The 19,688-nt window shown below is 40.1% G+C and overlaps 2 protein-coding genes across 4 annotated transcripts in view; one reads left to right on the top strand and one right to left on the bottom strand.

Moving 5' to 3' along the window:
• Positions 1-11,633, top strand: part of DLD (dihydrolipoamide dehydrogenase) — a 33,263-nt gene extending 21,630 nt beyond the window's left edge. For both annotated transcript variants that reach the window (XM_073328443.1, XM_073328442.1), the window contains 3 exons: positions 561-698; positions 1,533-1,622; positions 1,764-11,633. In XM_073328443.1, the coding sequence (XP_073184544.1) occupies positions 561-698; positions 1,533-1,622; positions 1,764-1,829 (294 nt within the window). In that variant the 3' untranslated portion in view covers positions 1,830-11,633. The remainder of the gene's footprint in view (positions 1-560; positions 699-1,532; positions 1,623-1,763) is intronic.
• Positions 6,099-19,688, bottom strand: part of LAMB1 (laminin subunit beta 1) — a 73,655-nt gene continuing 60,065 nt past the window's right edge. Inside the window, exons 27-35 of one of the 2 annotated variants that reach the window (XM_073328440.1) lie at positions 18,120-18,304; positions 16,877-17,118; positions 14,076-14,279; positions 13,475-13,619; positions 11,781-11,988; positions 11,451-11,592; positions 9,816-9,992; positions 7,490-7,649; positions 6,099-6,527 (exon numbers count right to left, since the gene is read on the bottom strand). In XM_073328440.1, coding sequence (XP_073184541.1) covers positions 6,391-6,527; positions 7,490-7,649; positions 9,816-9,992; positions 11,451-11,592; positions 11,781-11,988; positions 13,475-13,619; positions 14,076-14,279; positions 16,877-17,118; positions 18,120-18,304 — 1,600 coding nt within the window. In that variant the 3' untranslated portion in view covers positions 6,099-6,390. The remainder of the gene's footprint in view (positions 6,528-7,489; positions 7,650-9,815; positions 9,993-11,450; positions 11,593-11,780; positions 11,989-13,474; positions 13,620-14,075; positions 14,280-16,876; positions 17,119-18,119; positions 18,305-19,688) is intronic. The other variant, XM_073328441.1, reaches the window with a different exon arrangement.

Genomic DNA, 19,688 nt, shown 5'->3' with positions numbered 1-19,688 from the left:
CATCTGAATTTGTGGTTTCTCTTTAATGATTTTTCCAAACAAGAAGCAACAATTTAAGAGCTCTAAACTGGTCTCTTGTCAGAGGTAATTTAAATGGTGCTGACTGTCTTTAGTTCAAGTCCAAAGTAAGATGGAGCAGTTCCTCTTTTACAGTTCATGCTAATGAACTACTATTCTTGAGTCATGTTTTATATAATACTGGTAACAGGTGTTAAACATTTGAGAGTGTTTTATGCATGGAGAGCAATGCAAATAGTACAATGTAATAATTGTCAGTCAGGTGGGAGCTAACCAAGGGTTTACATTAGTCAAATAGGTCATCTGAGCTACAGTTTCAAGTGAAAAATGAAGTATACCTGAATTTATGAATGTGTACAAATATAATTTATGCTGAGTATATGAGATGGTAAGCACCTTAGAGCAGGAACTGTCTTCTATGTATTTGAACAGTGGCTGCACAATAAAACCTCCACCCACTCCTGCAATACACACATTCACTAGTCCTTTGTTTCTGCAGTACACTGTGTAAATTGTTAGTGACCCATATCTATATTCTGTAGGGGACAGAATACAAAATTGGAAAGTTCCCATTTGCTGCTAATAGCAGAGCTAAGACTAATGCTGACACAGATGGCTTGGTGAAGATACTTAGTCAGAAAACAACAGACAGGATGCTGGGTGCTCACATTCTAGGCGCAGTGAGTATTATAAAAGATGGGAACCTCTTTCCCGGTTTCTTGGCTCCAATGGTGATAACTTACAAATTAAGAATTGTGTTTTTGTATATCTGAAAAATCTTAATCTTCTGGTTATCAGGTTTTGAGAGGCAGAAGTGTCCTTCAAAAAAAAAAAAAAAGAAAAGAAAAGAAAAACAGGCCAAGCTTTATGTCTCTTGAAGTCACTGTATTTAGTATTTATTTTACATACTTTATTAACTCTGAATTAGACCTCACCATTTTCTGGCCAAGGAAGGCTCGATGCCACAACTTTTTGGGTTCATCAGGTCTTCTTCTTGAGTCTCCAGGAGGGGGCGGTACAGAACAATATGAAGTGTTGATCCATGCCATGGAAACTAATTATTGTTTGAGATGCTAGCTTACTGAGGGAAGCATGAGTCAGAATGACATTTCTTTTGCCTTACTGGCAATTTGTATACAATTGGGGTATTGTTCACCACTGTTATCAATATCAAGAGCGAGTTTTTGGTTGTATGTATGCTTGCATTCTGTCATTATTTACTCTGATGTGAATTCTTATAGCAGTCCAAGGTAGTCAGTGTATAGAACAGTGCAACTGTTGTGTAGTTTTATCCTTTCTCAAGGATGTGTGACAGGTGTGGGTATAGTCATTGACTAATTAACCAGATGCTAATAATTATCACTGCTGAACGTGATTAGTTTTTTAGCAAAAGACAAAGCCTACAGGCAAGCTGGCTGTTTTATAGTCAGCTAGTAAGTTAGAAAAGCTTGTGCACAGTTTACATGTCTTCGCAATTGTACAGTTTGCACTAATTATACATGTGTTACTTACAGGGTGCTGGGGAGATGGTTAATGAAGCTGCTCTTGCTATGGAATATGGAGCATCATGTGAAGATGTAGCCAGAGTTTGCCATGCCCATCCAGTAAGTTGGCATTAAGTAATTTATCATTCTGTATTTTTTTCCTTAGTGTTTGGCTTATAGCATATACAGTTACATAGGAGTTAAATACTTGTCCCCTCATTCTCTTCTAATGACTTTTACCTTTCTTTTTGCTTCCTGCAGACTGTGTCGGAAGCCTTCAGGGAAGCAAACCTAGCAGCATCTTTCGGCAAAGCTATCAACTTCTAAAATGCAAGCACAATCATTTGTACATATATAGCACATTTCTTCTGAAAATGGACTGTTGGCTTTTGCAGAAGACTGAGTCTTTGGGTATTTCTAGAACTGAATTAAATGAATTTCTTTTGTTTAAACATCAAATATTTAAACACATAGGGTTTGGATCAAGTGGAATTATCCAGTTGCTGTATATTAATACACTTAGAAACTTGTTTGTGCATCATGGAGTGTTTCAGAAAACAAGCTTAAGAGACAATAATTTAAAAAAAACCCAAAACACGTTTCACTGTTGCACAGCATACCCAGGAACACTGGCCCAAACTCTTGGTTAATACTGTCCTGCGTATCTGGTATGTTCTTATTTGAAATACTGATATTCCAGTGGAATGCTGGCACTTAAAATGCCACGATCACCTCTACACAAAGATGATGTGACATTCTTTTATGTGAAATCTTTCACTGTATATTAATTTTTTTTTTCTGAAATGCAGAAGCCAAACCTTTTGGTTACTTTGATCAAGTAGAGTTGGGATTTCTTGGATGAGGCTATTTACTGTAGGTGAATTGAAGCTTATCTTTATTTGTAGAAAGCTAGGCTGGCAGTGTTTGTACTCTTTATCTCCATGCATCATGTTTTCATATTGAAAACATGTCCGTAAAATTCTACTTTAACTTGCAAAAAAAAAAAAAAAAATCAAGCGTTTATGGAGAAATGAAAATTCAATGGAGGAAAATTAACTGAATGTTATTGCCGCATAATCGTATCAGTTTTCTCATTTCTAAGGAATTTTCATCATTCAGAGATGGTTAAAATTATCCTGAAGTGCTTTAAAAACATAAGTTTGTGGAAGGCTAAGAAACATTAGATGTAAGTGCAGTGGCATCCTGGACAAAGATGAGGTTAGGCACCTCTCTGCTCTTTCCAAACATGCGGGCTGCAGCGGTGCCATGTCAGTTCCCCAGCAGATTCTAGAGTTTCTTTTTTCCCTCCTTTCCATTTCTGTTTTGTCTGCTCTCTCCTCTGCTGCTTAGTATCTGTTTTCCTGCAGCAGGAATGTTTCATACCTGAAACTTCAAGTTTCATACTTCATACTTTCATGCGTAAATGCTTCTACTTTGGCTGTTTGTAGGTGACTTTATAGAGAGCTTGACATAGAAGGGTTAGTTTCCTTTATTAAGCTCTTGAGTTCCTCTTTGCAGTTAACTCCATGCACTCCTTATCATGGTTCCCTCAGCTCATCTGCACTGAGGATTTTCTGAAAATCTCCAACCATTGCTCAAGCACAGGCTCTGCTTGACTGGCTGCTGGTGTTTTTACCACCAGGTCATCAGAACTGGTCTGGAGCTGCACACTGTTGGAGAAATGATGGGAGAATTTCTGGAAACCCAAATAATGCCACGTGCCTGTCTATGCCTGAAACCAGCCAAGCTCTTATGTGCAGGGGATAGATAATTGCTGGGTATGAATGAATGAAATGCTCAAATAGATAAGAGAGTTAACACACTGATTTTGTGTGAGGGAAACTGCCCAAGTGTAGCAACTTGTTTGTTTTCCTTGTGGGCTTCATTCCTTCATTTACTGGGCTCTTTTTGTCCTGATCCCCAAAGCATAAATTTGATAGGTCTTTGTGTCAGATGCAGTCATTGCTTCTAAACCCTAATGGGAGGGAACATACTCAGTTGATGCTTTTAAAAAAAAAAAAGAAAAAAAGTTGCCCTAGAGCTGCTCAACTTTGTGTTTGCATGATGAGACTTTTGGTAGCTATGTCCTCCAGCTGTTTTTTGATAGCTGTTGATCTCGGTATTGATCTGTTCTGTATGTTGAATAATGGAAATATGATCAGCGTTTGGCTACTCAATATTTTTAGGAAACTAAATAGGAAAACTCTGAAATTAATATGCTTTTCTGTCTCTTCTGACCTGTCTTCAGTATATGTGGAGGTGGATTGAGGCCAGGACCCTGTCGAGCCTGTCTCAGTGTTCTGAGCTGGCTGAATGCACCCATGAGTTGGTGAGAAAGCCAGAATATACGTGGGTTTACATGGAGGTGATAGCAAGGAGTCCCTGAGGGAAGCAAAGATGAAGTGTGTTTTGTGAAACTGGGGGGAGGAAGATCTGGGACACCTGGAATGGGGGGGTAGCCTTACATTTTAGTGGATCCAGAACACATTTACTTCTAATCCACCTCTGCCTTTTGGATAAATGCTTTGGGGTTGTCCCCTGGCATATTGCAAGCTTTCTATATGTCCCTTCTACAGAATGCCTGCTCTCTACTTACTAGAGCTGGCCAAAACAATGGGGAACTTTTTCACAAAAATCTTGTGAAAAACTCGTGTTTGTTTTTTTTAAAGGCTGTGTGCCTGTTTGAAAACCAGGGTGAATTTTTCCAGAAATTTCACCTTGTTTTTGTCAAAACAGAAAACTTAAGAAATTGACTAGCACTACTACTTACTAATGTGTTCGGAGGTCTGGTTCTTCCAAACCTCTCTAAATAAATAAAATTCAAGCCCTCACATCTTGTTAATGTATTATTGTTCTCTCTTCATACCATTCTCCCCCAGCTACTCATAGAAAGGAATATTTGAAAAGGGTAGAGAAGTAAAATGAGAATACTAAGAACCACATCTAATGGAATAACTGCCTAAAAGTTTGTTGGTCTGTACGCTCCAACACTGTTCTAACAAATGCCTGATGTTGGCAAGAAATTAAACACAATGTGAGAACTTGATACATTCAAAAAAAAACCCCAAACCCTGAAGATTACACTGCTGTAAGTATCCAACTTAAGTGGGAATAGAGGTTGGGGTGAAATTTTTTTAGCTGAACTTATTTTTCCTGCCAAAAATATTTGTTTCAGTGCTACACAATGGAGATCTTGAGTCAAACTGATTTTTTTTCACCAATATTAGTCAAAGTATTAGTGAGTGAAGCATAGTTATGTCTTGACTACCAAAATATGCAGTGCATGTAGTTACACATTTTGAAAAGTCTTAGTAAGAGATGGCTGCTATGTAGTCATGTACTTGAGGATTTCTCAAATATGTAACAGTTTTAAACAAACTGAAGACTAGGGGAAAATGTATGACTGGCATTAAGTTTTAATAGACTTCCCTAAACTCATGTATGCAGTGTTGTATGAAGCCACATGGGTTCCAGAATGAGAGATGAAAAGTCTCCCTCCCTGTCCCCCCCAACAGAAGTTGGTCCAGTAAAAGATATTACCTCACCCACCTTGTCTTGCTAAACTCATGCTGCAGTCAAGAAGGGTGCTGACTTTTGCCTGTGTAATCTAACTGGCTTACATTGTTGAAGACCACACAGACTGCTGCAACAGTTATTCTGCAAACATTTTCAAATAACTGAAGCAGGATTTTCTTGTGTGTTTCTAATACTCATCTTTCTCTCTCAATCTTTATACCTGTACAATGCAGGCTATTAGTGGTTGTATGCATTAGTCTTTAGGCATTGCAGGCTCTGCCCTCTATTACAGAGAAAACCAAGATGTGATACAACTAGGCCTCTGTACAAAGGCAAATAGACAAATTCATTTAAAGGATGGTGAAGCTATTCACATGATTTGGTATCTTTTTTGATAAAGTTTTGGTCCCAGAAGCTCATCTTATCCTGAGTTTTTTATGGCGTAAGAGGTTGGACCCTGTGGTGCTAGAAATCCAAACTGGTCTCAATACTGACTTTTTCAATACTACACCTATATGAGAAACATTGTGAACAATGAAGTGAAACTTGTGTCAAAACTACTAACTAATTTGAATTTAAACGAACATCCTGTAGAAAGTGAGTATTCAAATAGAAATGCTGGCTAGTAAAACAACTCCCTCCTCCCCCACCAAAACTTAGGCAGGAACACCAGTTCTTCACTCTGAAGGCTGGTCTACACTACCATGCTAAATCGATCTAAGTTACGCAACTTCAGTTACATGAATAAGGTAATTGAAGTAGATTGAGTTAGATCCACTACACGGTGCTGTGTGGATGGGAGAGAATTTCCCGTCATCTTCCCTTATGCTTCTGAGGGAGGTAGAGTACACAAATAGAAGAGTGCTCTCCTATCGCTTTAGCATGTCTTCACCAGACCCTCTAAATTGACACTTGCTACATCAATTGCAGATCTACTGGTAAGTGTAGACATGCCCAAAATGTGTGTGTGTGTTTTTTAAATTAACCCTTCTGTATTTTACAGAAAATGGAGCCCCCTTAGTCAAAATTAACTTGTTAAAAGCCCGCCTTTTGGAGCTAAGATTTTATTAGAACAATACTCTAACTGGGTTAAACAAGATTTGCATAAGATGAAGAAATAATAGATTTTACTATTCCATCTAGTAACAGTAACATGAAGTTAATGAATCATACTAGATACATACAGTGGTACAAAAGTACTGTTTTTATTTTCAACATAAAAAAAATTACTCTTTGGTTTTGTAACTTTAAAAAGTGAGAAACCTGTCAAGGTTACCAGGTCTTAGTGTGATGTCAATGAGAACTAGTTTATCAAACTTAACACTTTTAAGCCCATCCAGAATAAACTGGGTCCAGACTGTTTCCCTCCAAGTTACAAGCAGGTGCTGTATACTGCAACTTTCTGGCTGATTGCCTGTAAGAGGGAGCGTACTGTTTCTTCTAGTTCCACCAACTGTTTGGCTTTGTCTTCCAAGACTTTCTGATTGTTCTCATACATGCTTTCCAAATCTGCAAGGAAAAGGGAGAAACTATCAGCTGTTGTTTGGGCAGTAAAATCATACCCTGTTTAAAGTATTAATTCAAATCTTTGAGGTAGAAAACCTGAGATTGGATGATACAGATCTGGGCCTGACAACTTGTCTCAATACTATGGAAACAATGAGGAAGTACTTACCTATAAATGAAAACGTACAATTGTGTCCTTTAATTCATGTTGGAAAAATGGCTTAGGGGTTCTACAAAGAAATACAGACTTGAAAGGACACTAGAGTGTGTTGGCTAAGTTATGGTCAGACTGTTCAGTGAATTGTTGCAAATAAGGGGTTGACGTAAGGAAGAGTGGTTGGGGGTGAGTACAGCTTCCCCATGTCTGGTAAAAGCAGACAGAAAGCTCCTGTTTCAATATACAGCTCTAAATGTGGAGTTCTTAAAACTGTTCTGTTAGAGTTAACTCCAATTTTCAAAAAGCAACTCTGCCAGTATCACTTTGGGTTATGATCATGACAGATCTTACGAGAACAACAGTGCTTAGATGGGAGATATCCAAGACTACGGTGCTGCAGGAAATCCCTACTTTTAGTCTTTCAGGGTGCCATGGCACTTGACGTATGTTAGTCTAGTCAAATTAGTTAGGATAAATTATGTTCCACTTAATCCTCCCAGCTGAATAAGTATTCAATTTATGGATACAATTTATTCTTTCCTAAATAGTTGTGCAATGTTGTGCTGTTGATCAGTGACTGCATTTCTCCCAAGACGTGGTTGCACCACACTACTGGGTGAATTGATCTCTGTAAGTGTGAAAAAGGATGTTTGGATCATTTGAAAAGTGTTCCATTTACTGTGTACATAAGTGTGTGAACGTCCAGCAATTAGTGTAATAGGAAAGAATGAATTTTTAACCATTCTCCAGCGTGAAACATTACTTCAAAATATGAAAGGAGACCCTTTTCTCATGCAGGCAGTCTTACCCTTGAGCAGCTGGAGTTTGCTGTTTGCTTGAGCTAACAATGATTTAGCTTCATTCTGCAGCGTTCCAGCTTTCTTCCTGGCATCAGCAGACTCTTCTGTTTTTTTGGCAATTAGGTTTTCAACGGTTTTATATTTGGCGTTCAGTTCACTGTCAAGTACCTGCAGTTTCAAATTCACAACACAAGGTGGGGTTATTGCTCAGAAAACTGCAAAGCAAATGCCTGTTTCACCACTTGAACAGATGGTCTGAAACTTCCTGCTGCTTCCGTGGAGCTGAGACATTACTAGTGAGGATGTTGGAATGAAAGATTTGACAGCACAAAGTGTGTTCTAGTATTATTGTCAGAGGGGTAGCCGTGTTAGTCTGGATCTGTAAAAGTGGCAAAAAATCCTGTGGCACCTTATAGACGAGCAGACGTATTGGAGCATAAGCTTTTGTGGGTGAATACCCACGAAAGCTTATGCTCCACTACGTCTGTTAGTCTAAAGTGGCACAGGACTCTTGGCTTAGTTGTCCCAACACTCAGCTTTTGCTTTAGTTACATCTCCCCCTTTCTCATTCATGTTTCATGCCTGCTGATGGCAGACACTTCTGGTGATCATCTGCCCTTTTTAGTTACGGGGCTGGTCTGTTTCAATATCTAAACGTTGATAAACTGTACAGGATTTAGCCACAGAATTGGTGACTAGTGAGAGCAAATCCTGCAGAGTTTTCCAATTTAAGGGGGACTAACAGACATTGCTTCTGGACATGCTGATTCAGTACAGAAGTGACCATGGCATTGCTTGTACTGTTGACAACTGCCAGAGAGCAGCAGTGTCAAACAGATGGAGTTGAAAATAGGGCACCTTGTTACTTTAAGTACACTCTCTCTCTCTCTCTCTCTCTCTAATCTTCAGCTATCATGAGCAGCCCTGGAATTGGGGGTTACCTCACCTATAGTGACTCATGAGGTCACAAGCACTTCCCAGATGTTACAGAAAACACAAGGCTAGTGTCTCAGCTGCACTTCATTTTTTGCAGCACTCAGTCAGCACATAGCAGAAATCTCCTGCAAGTCTCCAAATATCCCTGGCAGGGAGGTGGCCTCATCAGGTGTAGAGCTGGGAAAGTCAGCTCCTACATCTCCTTCCCTCCCTCCCAGGGCAAGCGTTGGGACAGGTAGTGGGTGCACCAGACACTCTGGTCTGTAGATTAGAATCCTGAAAACTCACCGGCAGTGTGAGCAGCATGAAATGTGCCATCTACAGCATGGGTAGGATCTGGGGAAACTGTTACTACTACTGATAATATCGGTTATCACTCTTTTCTGTCTTTCCTCCTCCCCCCCTGCTAAATAATCAGCTTCTTGTACTTGTTATTAAGCAGCATTTCAGAGGTCCCTTCTTTAAAGTTAAGTGTTGCTTAAAGGTTAATTCCAACATCTTCGCTCTTTTGGGAGAGGGAAGACTCCTTTGAGACAGATGACTTTATTGTGGACAATAGATCGGAGCAGTGAGACTTCCTTTGACATATAACGTTTTTGTCAATTGTTTGAAGGCTGAAATAAATCAGAATCCTTCTTAAAACATATTGACTTCGGGAGAGACTCCATATAGACACGGCTGAGAAAGACACTGCTATGCTTGCAGAATATTAGATAACTTTAGATAACTGCTTACCACACACTAACTAGAGGAGCAGGCTGGCAAGTGTTACATTGAGAGATGGAATTTTTCTCTGGTGACTGAAGTGATGGGGGAATTCCCTTCAAAGTGGCAAGTTACAAGTACTTTGTTTGACAGCTGAATAATGTTTTGTACTCACAGTGCCCAAGGCACTTCACAGAAGGTAAGAAAACAGTATTTAAACCCATTTTATAGATGGTGAAACTGAGGCACAGGGAGGTGTTGCCAAAAGGTAAACATCAGTGGCAGTTGAGAGTAGAACTGAGATTTACCAATTTGTAACTCTACACTTAAATCCATCAGAATATGGAGATCATTCACCTCTCCATGACTGACAGCTTCCTGCTCGTCTAGGAATTGGAAGTCAGCAGGCTTTTTCTACCATGTAAGTTGGTGCCAAAGCAAGTAGAAATTAATGTATTGGCAAATGGACCCAGCATGACCTTATTAATAAATGAATTGGGAGCAACAAGTCTGACCTAGTTCACTGAACGATGCCCGTAATATTCCTGGGCAGCTAGCTCGCTGATGCCTGGTGCCCAAGCATGACAAGATCATGAATAAAGCTAGCAGTAGCACTGAAATGCTCTTTTATGCCAAATATTACTCCCATGGATTGAGTTTTTGAGGAAGTCAGCTGGCACCTAGGCGTCTCACCTCTTTAACTTCTTCGGCATTTTGTTTCACAGTAGCAATGGTTTCTTCAATCTCTTCCACATTCTCTGAATTTGTAGCAGTCTTTTGTTTAAGATCTTCCACGTTCTTCTCTAGCTCAGTAAGACGTACGGTAGCGTTGTTTAAGGTTTCTTCAGATGCTGCATTTTCAGATTCAATCTAACCAGGAATGAAAGAATAGTTTAAATATTCCCCCAACAAATGTATGTGCTGATTTTTGAAATTAGCTTTCTGGAGAAAAGTCTTGACCAACTATTTAAAATGTCTTATCTCCAAAGTCTATCCTCAAACTGGCATTGTGCAACTCTGAAATATCAGCCAATCTACTATGAAATATGAGGGTTTTAAGAGTACAAATTACAATTTACAATTCAAGTGAAGTAAGAGGGGATTCAATTTTGAAAGTGAACTAGATTGTATGTCATTAAAAGTGTACCTTACGAAATGGAGAGAAATAACCTTTCATTCTTTGTACAACCCAAGCTGGTTGAAATAATTGACTTTTGAATGTCTAAGAGTGCAAGACTGGAGCTGTACTGTGTTTGTAATTGGTAAGGATAGAGTTCCACTAACTTCTGAGAGCATTCCTGGTGCACATCTGATACTCCAAAGGTGGGGGAGGAGATGCATCCCAGTGTAAGATGTCACCAAGACATCTGCAGTCTTTGGCTTCAATTAATTGTAAACTCATGTGAAATACATAGGATTTCAACAAGCATTTACACATGTCGAATTGCTCAGCTTACAGGGCAAAAAATTCCAGATTTGAAAATGTGAAAGGCATTAGTCAAACCAACAGCTCAGCTAGATCCATTATTGTCCATATAAATGGAAAGAAAGCACTACTGTGTTAATTACCCTTTCAGCAATGGATAAACAAGTGCTGGGTAGCTTAGGAACCTAATAAGCTGAATATTGACACTATCAGATTTTAGTGCTTTACAGTTTTGTTAATGGGACGATCTGTGAAACGGTTCTTTATGAGCTGGACTTGATGAAATGGGAATGGTCAAAGTCTTCAAACTTGAGTGAAAAAGTTCTAATTCTAATATTTCATTCTTATAGAAGCCCACTATTAGTGTTGAAAGTACTTGGGTGGGCTTATTCTATGACTGGGAAGGGCCCTTCTCTCATTATTTGTAAAGCATTGAGCGAGCACACTTGGACACTATCACTAATAATGAATTAGTTCTTTACTTAAATATTCACCCTCCATGCATATGGGGCTCTGCAATGACATAATTTGGCAAACACAACAATTAATGCTTCAATAAAGCATTAATGCTCATGTGTTCTCACACTGTACTGGCAAAGTCTTTTGCATGGTGGGAGAGTTGGCAGCATGGCTCAGCTACCAAGTGATATATCATCTGTGTTGTAGGATTTCCTGGGGATCTGAGGACACCTGTTTGGTTGGAAGGCACATCCCAGTTCTGCACCCGCTGAAGTTAGTGGCAAAGCACCGACTGACTATAGTGGGGAGGAGAGCCCTCCTTTGCTTTGCTCTTAATTCAGACAGTTTACAGTTTCAGGAGCTCCTCTTCCCTTAGCTAAAGTGGTTACCTAGCGTCAAACTAGGTACACTGTGAATATTTTTTAAATATAGTTAGGACTTACTGAGGTAAGTAGGTCCTGTGTTCCTCTAATGTCTTCGTCAGCTTGTTTGATGGCCTTTTCGGCTGCATTTTGGGCCTTTTCAGCTTCTTCCAGTGCTTCTTTCACAATAGCTGCAGTGACTTTAACATCTTTTGCACTTTTGCTGTGGAGCAGAACAAACAATATAATATGTGACATGAAAAATGTTTCATTTTGGTATGAATAAGAATTTACATTAGGATGAATTTAGCTTACTATGTTTTTGAAAAATATTTGAATGAAATCAATAGTCTGGTTCAAAATCACTGATTTAAAAAGACAGCTGATACAAAACAGCGTAGTACACATTACCTTGCTTTATTTGCTTCATCTAACAGCATCTCAGCTCTGGCAATGTCTCCAGCACTTTGTTGTAAGATAACCTCTACATCAGAAAGGCTTTCCACACGCTCACGGATATCCTCTGTCAGGGTCTGTAGCTGCTGGGGGCTACTTGGCATCTCCATGTTCAACACTTCATTAGCAACCGCCTCAATGCTATCCAAATCAGCGCTATCCTCTAAGATGGCACAAATGCAACAGGGTAAGCGGACAGTTGAGAGGATTAGCAAGCCATCTATGCCAAATGTCAAAATTACACGACTGAAACTTGTCAGTGTGGTTCCTTAAAAGCGAGAAACTGACAAACAACCATGGCAAATGAATCACCACCACAATTTGTAGAAAATAGGCAGTGTGCTCTGTTAGGGTAAAATTCACTCCTATGCAGAATGCTACCACAGAGCATAGAGCCCTGCTTAAGTCCCATTTTAGCCTCTTGAGGGGTACTTTTCACCCACTGGCCTCCACTGGCTTGAGCACAGCTTGGGAATCAGTAGAACTGTGCAATTCCTAACACTGATTTACTGCATGGCTTTGGGCAATCTCAGACCTTGTCTGCCCCCCATTTCTCCAGCTATAAAAGAAAGATAATTTGACAGCCCCCTGGAAGCTGTAAGGATCAGTTAGATAATGGACCCACGTTCCACTGAAATCCACGGGAGTTCAACAGGAATGAATTTGGTCCAAAAGTTGTAGTGCTGTATGGAGTGCTATGAACACAAGATGCTAGTGAAGTAGAAAATATTATGAACTGAAATGGAGTAAGAGGGTCATTCCTTTGGTGCACATTCGTACATTTCTAAAGTGAAGGACGGCCGTGCACAGTGTTTATAGATACATGTAACACCAGCATTTTATGGCTCTCAGAGGTTGCGGTTTAAGCAAAGTTGCCTCTGTTGTTCAGATGGTCCTATGGTGCTATTACATGTATGTGTTTGCACAGGACTGAACACGTTGTTAGCACGTAAGAAAACATTGATGTATTTTGGCCAGCAGTTGCGCATAACAGACCTCCTTAATGGAGACTGTCCTCCATCTTCCAAAAGATCTCACGCTTCTCCACAGGTTAGCACAGCTAATGATTGAAATTTCAAAGCTGATTGAGGAGGAGAGTTAGCTACATCGTTCCCTTGAAATTAATGGGAGTAGCATGACGATCTCCTACTAAGTTTTAAACCACTCCACCACCAATCAGCACTATTGCAGAGGAGAAGGCAAAGTCTGTTAAAGTTCCAATAGTCATGAAACTGAAAGGCTTGAAGGAGGGATTATTTCCTCCTTACTGGGGTGCATTTTTCCACAGCATTGTGCAAAGAATCAACTGCCAATCTGTATTGGTAACCTCATCTTTCACCTATAAAGCTGAAAAGGGATCCCACTGCTTATAAAAATCTTAAATAAAATGCATAATCAAGACAAGACTCACAGACACGATAGTATTTAGAAAGGATTTTAAGACTAGGTTGTGCAGCTACCTAGAGAAATGCATGGGAAAAGCTATCTACAGCATGTGCAGAGCTGGAAGAGTCTACTACTTTGCATCTGTAAAGGTAACACATTTATAACATCCTAACTTTACAAAGGCTTCTAAAAATAAGCTAGCAGAATTTCTCATAACAAAGACAGAAATCAGTAATGTCAACTAAGGTAAAGATCATCCTTACGCATCAGAAATTCCCTGATCTGCTTAATAAGGTTTCTCAGATCTTCATTGCTTCTGTCCACTTGTTCTTTTGTGGCATTGGTTTTGAGCAAAACTTTTTGTGCATTTTGTTTTGCTTCGTCTGCTCTCTGTTTTGCCTCTGAGACCTACGGGAAGTAAATAAGGTGGCCTGGTTTCACATTTCCTTGCACATTAAGGCCCATTTTGCAAACCAAAATGCAATTCTGAAAAGGCAATTGATATTTGGAATCCAAAGCAGTGTGGGAAACTTCTTCCCATAAAACTCACAGAATGCTTTTAAAACATGCCAGAATCCACAACACCAATGTTACTTTAAACAATTCAGATGTTTATGGATTACACATGGAATTTCAATTTAAACAAGTTCACTTTATGAGGCTCTTTTAAAAATAAAAAGGGGAGGGGGGGATAGTGCTGGTGAAGTTATGCAACTGGAAAGAAACATTTTAAAATTAATGTCTGGGGGCCAGATGTTCTGTAGTTTTGTATCATATCCCTGTTGGTGGAATTTCTTTCATTTTAAATCAAATGAAATGATTTCATTTTAAATCATGTTTAGTGATCTACTTGTAAAGAGTTACCATTTTAGAGAGTTCTTCAACTTCCGCCAAGGCACTGAGTATGTCTCTGTCAAAATCCATGGCTTTCTGCCACGCACCGTGAGCCACAGTAACCAATCCCTCGCAGCCTGGTCCTCCACATTTCTTTTCTCCTTCCTCTGTTCGGCAGTTCAGACCGCCACACTCTGAGTCAGCACAGGAAGCCCCTGAGGGAGTTCCGCATGTCTGCAATAGACGGATAAGAAATAGTCATGCTTAACTGCCCTTGCTTTTGGGGGGGGAGAGAAAAGGAGGAAAGTGCACCAGGAGGTTTCTGATTATGCTGGAAACATGTAGTGGCACCCGCACCCCTGGCACTGAAATCTCAGGAGACTGCCTGAGAAGTAAATGGTAGCTGTAGCTGCTGTACTGCGGCATCAAAAACTAGGGCACTCCCTGCTTCACACCTGTATCACTGCGAGATTTGTTACAGTGCAGAGTGACGGGGGAAGGTAAGCTCCTCTCTATAAACACAGCCCTCCAGGAACAAGCAGTTTGGGTTATAATGGCAGTAACAAGACAGTCATCCACCCTGCACTGTCTTACTGAATGACATAAAATCGACAAAGACTGGGTTCTTTCAATGGAAAATTACCCTCAGACTTCTCTTAAAAATGGAGAGGGAAGAGGAGGGCTCTTCCCTCCTGAAGGCAAAGCCATGGATTGAGCTGGCTGAAACTCAAACTTGGTCTCAGGGAAACTGTCATATCTGAAAATTTGTTGCAGATTGGAAGAAACCCAAAAATATTTTGAAATTTCCTCAAATGAAATTTTCCAAAAGATACCATTTTGGGTCTATCTAAGTAAAATGTTTTGTTTAAAGCAAAATGTTTTATCCTGAGTTTGACTTTGAAAGTTTTATATAAAGTTTCAAAAAGTTGTTTCAGAACAAAAAATATCAACGTGTTCCAGTGTGACTTTATCAAAATGCTTTTTTCTCAAAATGAAATTTTGACCAGAAAAAAAAACAAAACAAACAAAACAACACACTAAACCAAAAAACAAAAGTTCCCCTGCAAAGGTTTAATTTTGAAGAAACAGCATTTTGTAATGTAAATACATTTGATTAGCAAATGTTTAACCAGCTCTATCCATGAACTACCCCCAGAGTCTGGACAATAAATGGAATCACTAAAGATATATATATATATATTTTAAATAAGGTCGAAGGTTGAGCAAAGTTTTCCTTTTTTGGCAGGAGGTGGAAGGAAGGATGATAGTCACAAAAATAAACATTTTGCTGGCAATATACCCCCAGTAAAGGTACACGAAACTGAATCAGGTTAATTGTAATTTCTCTAACAAAAAGCTTTTCCTTTCCTTTCCTTTCCCTTCCCTGATGTTTGGCATGCAATCCACTATTCTCTAGACCAGTGGCTCTCTACCTTTCCACACTACTGTACCCCTTTTAGGAGTCTGATGTGTCTTGCATACCCCAAATTTTACCTCAACTTAAAAACTACTTGCATACAAAATCAGACATAAAAATACAAAGTGTCACAGCACACTATTACTGAAAAAGTGCTTACTTTCTCAGTTTTACCATATAATTATAAAATAAATCTTCTAGAATATAAATATTGTACTTACTGCACTATATACTAAACACTGAAATGTATCAACAAGTCATTATACGAAATTTTAGTTTGTACAGACTTTGCTAGCTTTTATTGTAGCCTGTTATAAAAGTAGGCAAATATTTAGATGAGTTGATGTTCCCCATGGCAGACCTCTGAGTGAGAGCCACTGCTCTAGAAAGCAGAACATCCTACCCCTAAGAGGGCTCCTTCCTTAAGGCTCCCAGCAACTAATGATACTGCCTAGAAAGTTGATAGAGGGACAATGCAATCTTTAGAGAAATCATCCTGTAACTTACTGATACCCCTAGCCACTTAAGTTAATAAATATGCCCTTTCCATCACAGTTGCAGGCTGAATTCTTTTCCAGCTGCAGCTGATTTACTTCAAAGTAAAGTTGCAGAAGGAACACTGAATCTCCCAGGAAAAAGCCACCCTACCTCAGATTTACTTCAGCTTTATCGCTATGCAGAGAATAAGCACCAGACTGCTTCTCAGAGTGACCTTTTGACTCAAGAGCTCAGAAAAAGGTCTGCTTTGTCTTAGACAGATCAGAAAAGTCCAGGGCAAGCACACAGCATGCATAAAGTGCCCACTGGCACATCTTCTACCGTCCCCACCTCTACTGGCATTGTCCTGCATCCACAGTCTCCTACTCTCATTTTCACCAGACAACCCCACGTCTGGTGCCATATCTTGCTGGACAGGGACAGTGCTCCACAAAACATGGAGAGACAACGAAAATTCCTGTAAATCCAAACCATTACATCAGCAAGAGTGAGGCTCAGGGAAGAAACTCGAAGAGTGCTGCAGAGGCTTAGTGGAGTAGTTTTTGGGGCTCATGACTCCAAAAAGCTGGTCTTATAATCAACCAAGTTTGATAATCCTTTGTGGGTGCAAAAGGACTGTGGGATTTGGGTCATGGGAGGAAACAATGGGATGACTGACTATTGTCAGGGAGAGGGGGTTGGAAATGGGAAGGGTGAAGTGGGTGTGGTTTGGAAGGTAGTGCACCCCTTGTGGTCCACAAGTCATGGAACAGGTTGCAGTTCATAATCTCTCTCAGTATACCTGTCAAGCATTTTCCCATAAGCAAAATTCACTTCAACAAAGTAGCAGGCTCTGCCTTCCTGCCTGTCGTTTCTGCAATAGCACAACTGATGTTTTCCTGCAGATTCTACACCCAAAGAAATCTTAACCAAGTACCTTCTCAGCCACTTCAGAAAGATCCAGACTTTGCAGCTTGCCTGCGAGTTCATCCAGAAGGCGTGACTGTTCTTCTTGTTTTGCCTTGAACTGGGCCCCTTGCTCACTGATTAAGTCTTCCACTTCCTGTCGTGTCTGAGCTGACAGTTCCACAAGGCTATCAGGGTGAACACTGGAGGCATTGACCCTCTCTTCTGCCTCCAGGGACATCTGAAAATATTTGGTGACACTATCCAAGGCTCCTGCAGAAATTAGATCCAACTGTTCAGCAGTCAGCCCTCATTGCTGAATTTATAGTACAAACAACGTGTTACAGGGAGGCTAGTGGATGACAAAATTGTATAAGACCATTTCTCTATTAAACTGAATACAAAGTTATACAAACGTTATTACTGTTAGGATGCTTGAACTATGTATGGCGCAAATTCTGCTATCCTTAATCAAACAAACCTCCCGTTGATGGTCCCAGTGATTCTTTGATTTCAATGGTCTACAGAATTTGACTCTCTAATATTAAGAAGTTTGAAAATTCTTCCAGACTAAGGGTCTGATCCCACTCCCACTGAAAGCAAAGGAAGATCTGGCTCTAGATTTATAAAGCTAGATCTTATTTACTTCTGTGACTCACTGATTCCATGGAACTGCTTGGTGATTAGGTGCAATTCACCCATGAGGAATGGACTAGCACAAGACCTACACACCACTGAAGTCCAGGCTTGACTGGGTATACATACTGCCCAATCCTTGTGCAGGCCCTCTGCACAGGGGTTAATGTCACTCTTTGTACGGGTGGTAGAATCTAGCCCTAAAGTGAGACATACTCTTATTCATAAAGATTCATGCAGTCTTTCATACAGAAACTTAGTGATCTCATGTAATTAAATGTGAGCCAAAGTAACTTCAGACATCTGTAGGTGTACTTAATTGTGGTATGTAACAAAATACAAGTATACCACTGGGCTTACTGTTGGTACATGTAACTGGTCTACAACTTCTATACATTAAGAGGTTTTAAGATGACTTTGTGCTCTAAGATCTTAAGCTAGTTTTGCAATGCACACAAAAACAGAGGCTTCAAAGAAATTCCTGCTAAATCAGCAACTCTGCCAAGACTCAGAAGGAAACTGCACTCACAGGAACACGTTTTATTACGTTTAGAAGATTAACCTGATACTTAAAACCATACACGTATTTAATCATTTGCTGCCCTGGCTTTTTTCCTTCTCCCCATGAGACACCTCACCCCGGATATCAGAGATTTTTATAAACTCGAGTTGTTCTGCAAGTTCTTTCACAACGTGGTCTAGGCTCTCTGCATCTGTCTCCAGGGCCCTCAGGTGAGTGTCCGTGTTATTGCTTTTTAACGCCATCACGGAGAGCTTGTCTTCTATTTCAGCCATCTTTTCTGTAACATCTGCTGCTAGTTTGCTGCAAGCAAAACACAGAACCTACATTTACTCAAGGGGGGACAAAAATCAGCCTTGGGTTATTTTTTTTTTTTTTTAAATAAAGAAAGCTGTACAGTAGTTAAATTCCTGCCATCCCTCCCCAGCCAGTGCTGTAAGCAATTTGTAACAACTTGCCTTCCTAGAATACTGGTTTTGTTTTCTTTATCACAAAAAACGACTTTTTAATCTACAACACATTTATAAACTCAAAGCACCCAATTGCTCAGAAAACAGCTGCTTTGTGTAAGATTAACCAGAGCCAGATTCCAGAACACTGGTGTAATGCTTTTGAACCATGGCAACTGCATAGGTCAGAGTGTCAACTACTATGATCCATACATAATTTGCTTCACATCCCACACAGCTACAAATGCATTTTTTGATTATTACAACTGAATGTCAGAAAAAAAAATTCTCTGGACACAATGGATTCATTTAACTACTTTATAAAGATCCCCTTTTGCCAATGGCATCTTCTGGGTGGAGATGGGAGAAAACATCTCACCTCCCGCAAGAAAGGTAAAAGGTGAGCGAGATCAGCTCTTTCCTCTCTGTTCGGCAAGCTGTTCCCTGCTCGCCAGTCTTTTTGCTCCAACGAAAGTCCCAGACTTCTGTTGTGAGGCCCAATAAAGTGGAACCAGAGATGTGATTGCAGCCACGGTTCACTGACATAGGTACACGGTCATCAATGGGACTTGAACCTGGGACCTCCAGCACCAAAAATGATCCAGCTCTAAGTAGCAGGCTGTTATAAGGCCTCAACTAATGGAAAGATTCAACTGACCTCACAAGGCTTTGAATCAGGACCATCGTCACTGGGCAAGGCACTAACAGGCAATATGAGCACATGCACCAAGCCCGTGCATTACATATTAACTGATTTCAGTAATTCCCATGGCCTCTACTCCAAATAGTTGCCTCCATCCTGGAAGCACAAGGCAGTTGGTGTGTCTGAAGCTGAGCTCAGTTTACATCGTCATCAGTAGCTGGAACTTACACAGTGTTCGTCCTCTTCAAAGTCCCCTACAAACGTTAAGGGCCCACCACTCTCCCCTCCCCCAGTCCAGGTGAAAGGGAGCAAAAGTGAGATGTTTTATAAAGAAGGGGAGAGGAAGAGTGGTTCCTCTGCCTGCCCTCACCTCTCTTGGAATATAACAAATACAACAACTCTCCAGGGATACAGGTTAATGGAGCTGGGAAGCAGCCACGAATCATTAACTACAAAACCTCTTCACAAGCATTTTAGCCTCCCCTTTTGGTTTGGAAGGGAACGTTTTAAAGGTGCATGGAAAAGACTCATATTCCCATCAACTGCTTTCAATTATTTCAATCAATAACTAAAGACTGTTGGTCTTTAACCAGCC

This window comes from Lepidochelys kempii, chromosome 1, assembly GCF_965140265.1.
Source record: "Lepidochelys kempii isolate rLepKem1 chromosome 1, rLepKem1.hap2, whole genome shotgun sequence".
Taxonomy (NCBI): Eukaryota; Metazoa; Chordata; order Testudines; family Cheloniidae; genus Lepidochelys; species Lepidochelys kempii.
Note: the sequence above shows the minus strand (reverse complement) of the source record. Positions and strands in the feature narration are given on the sequence as shown.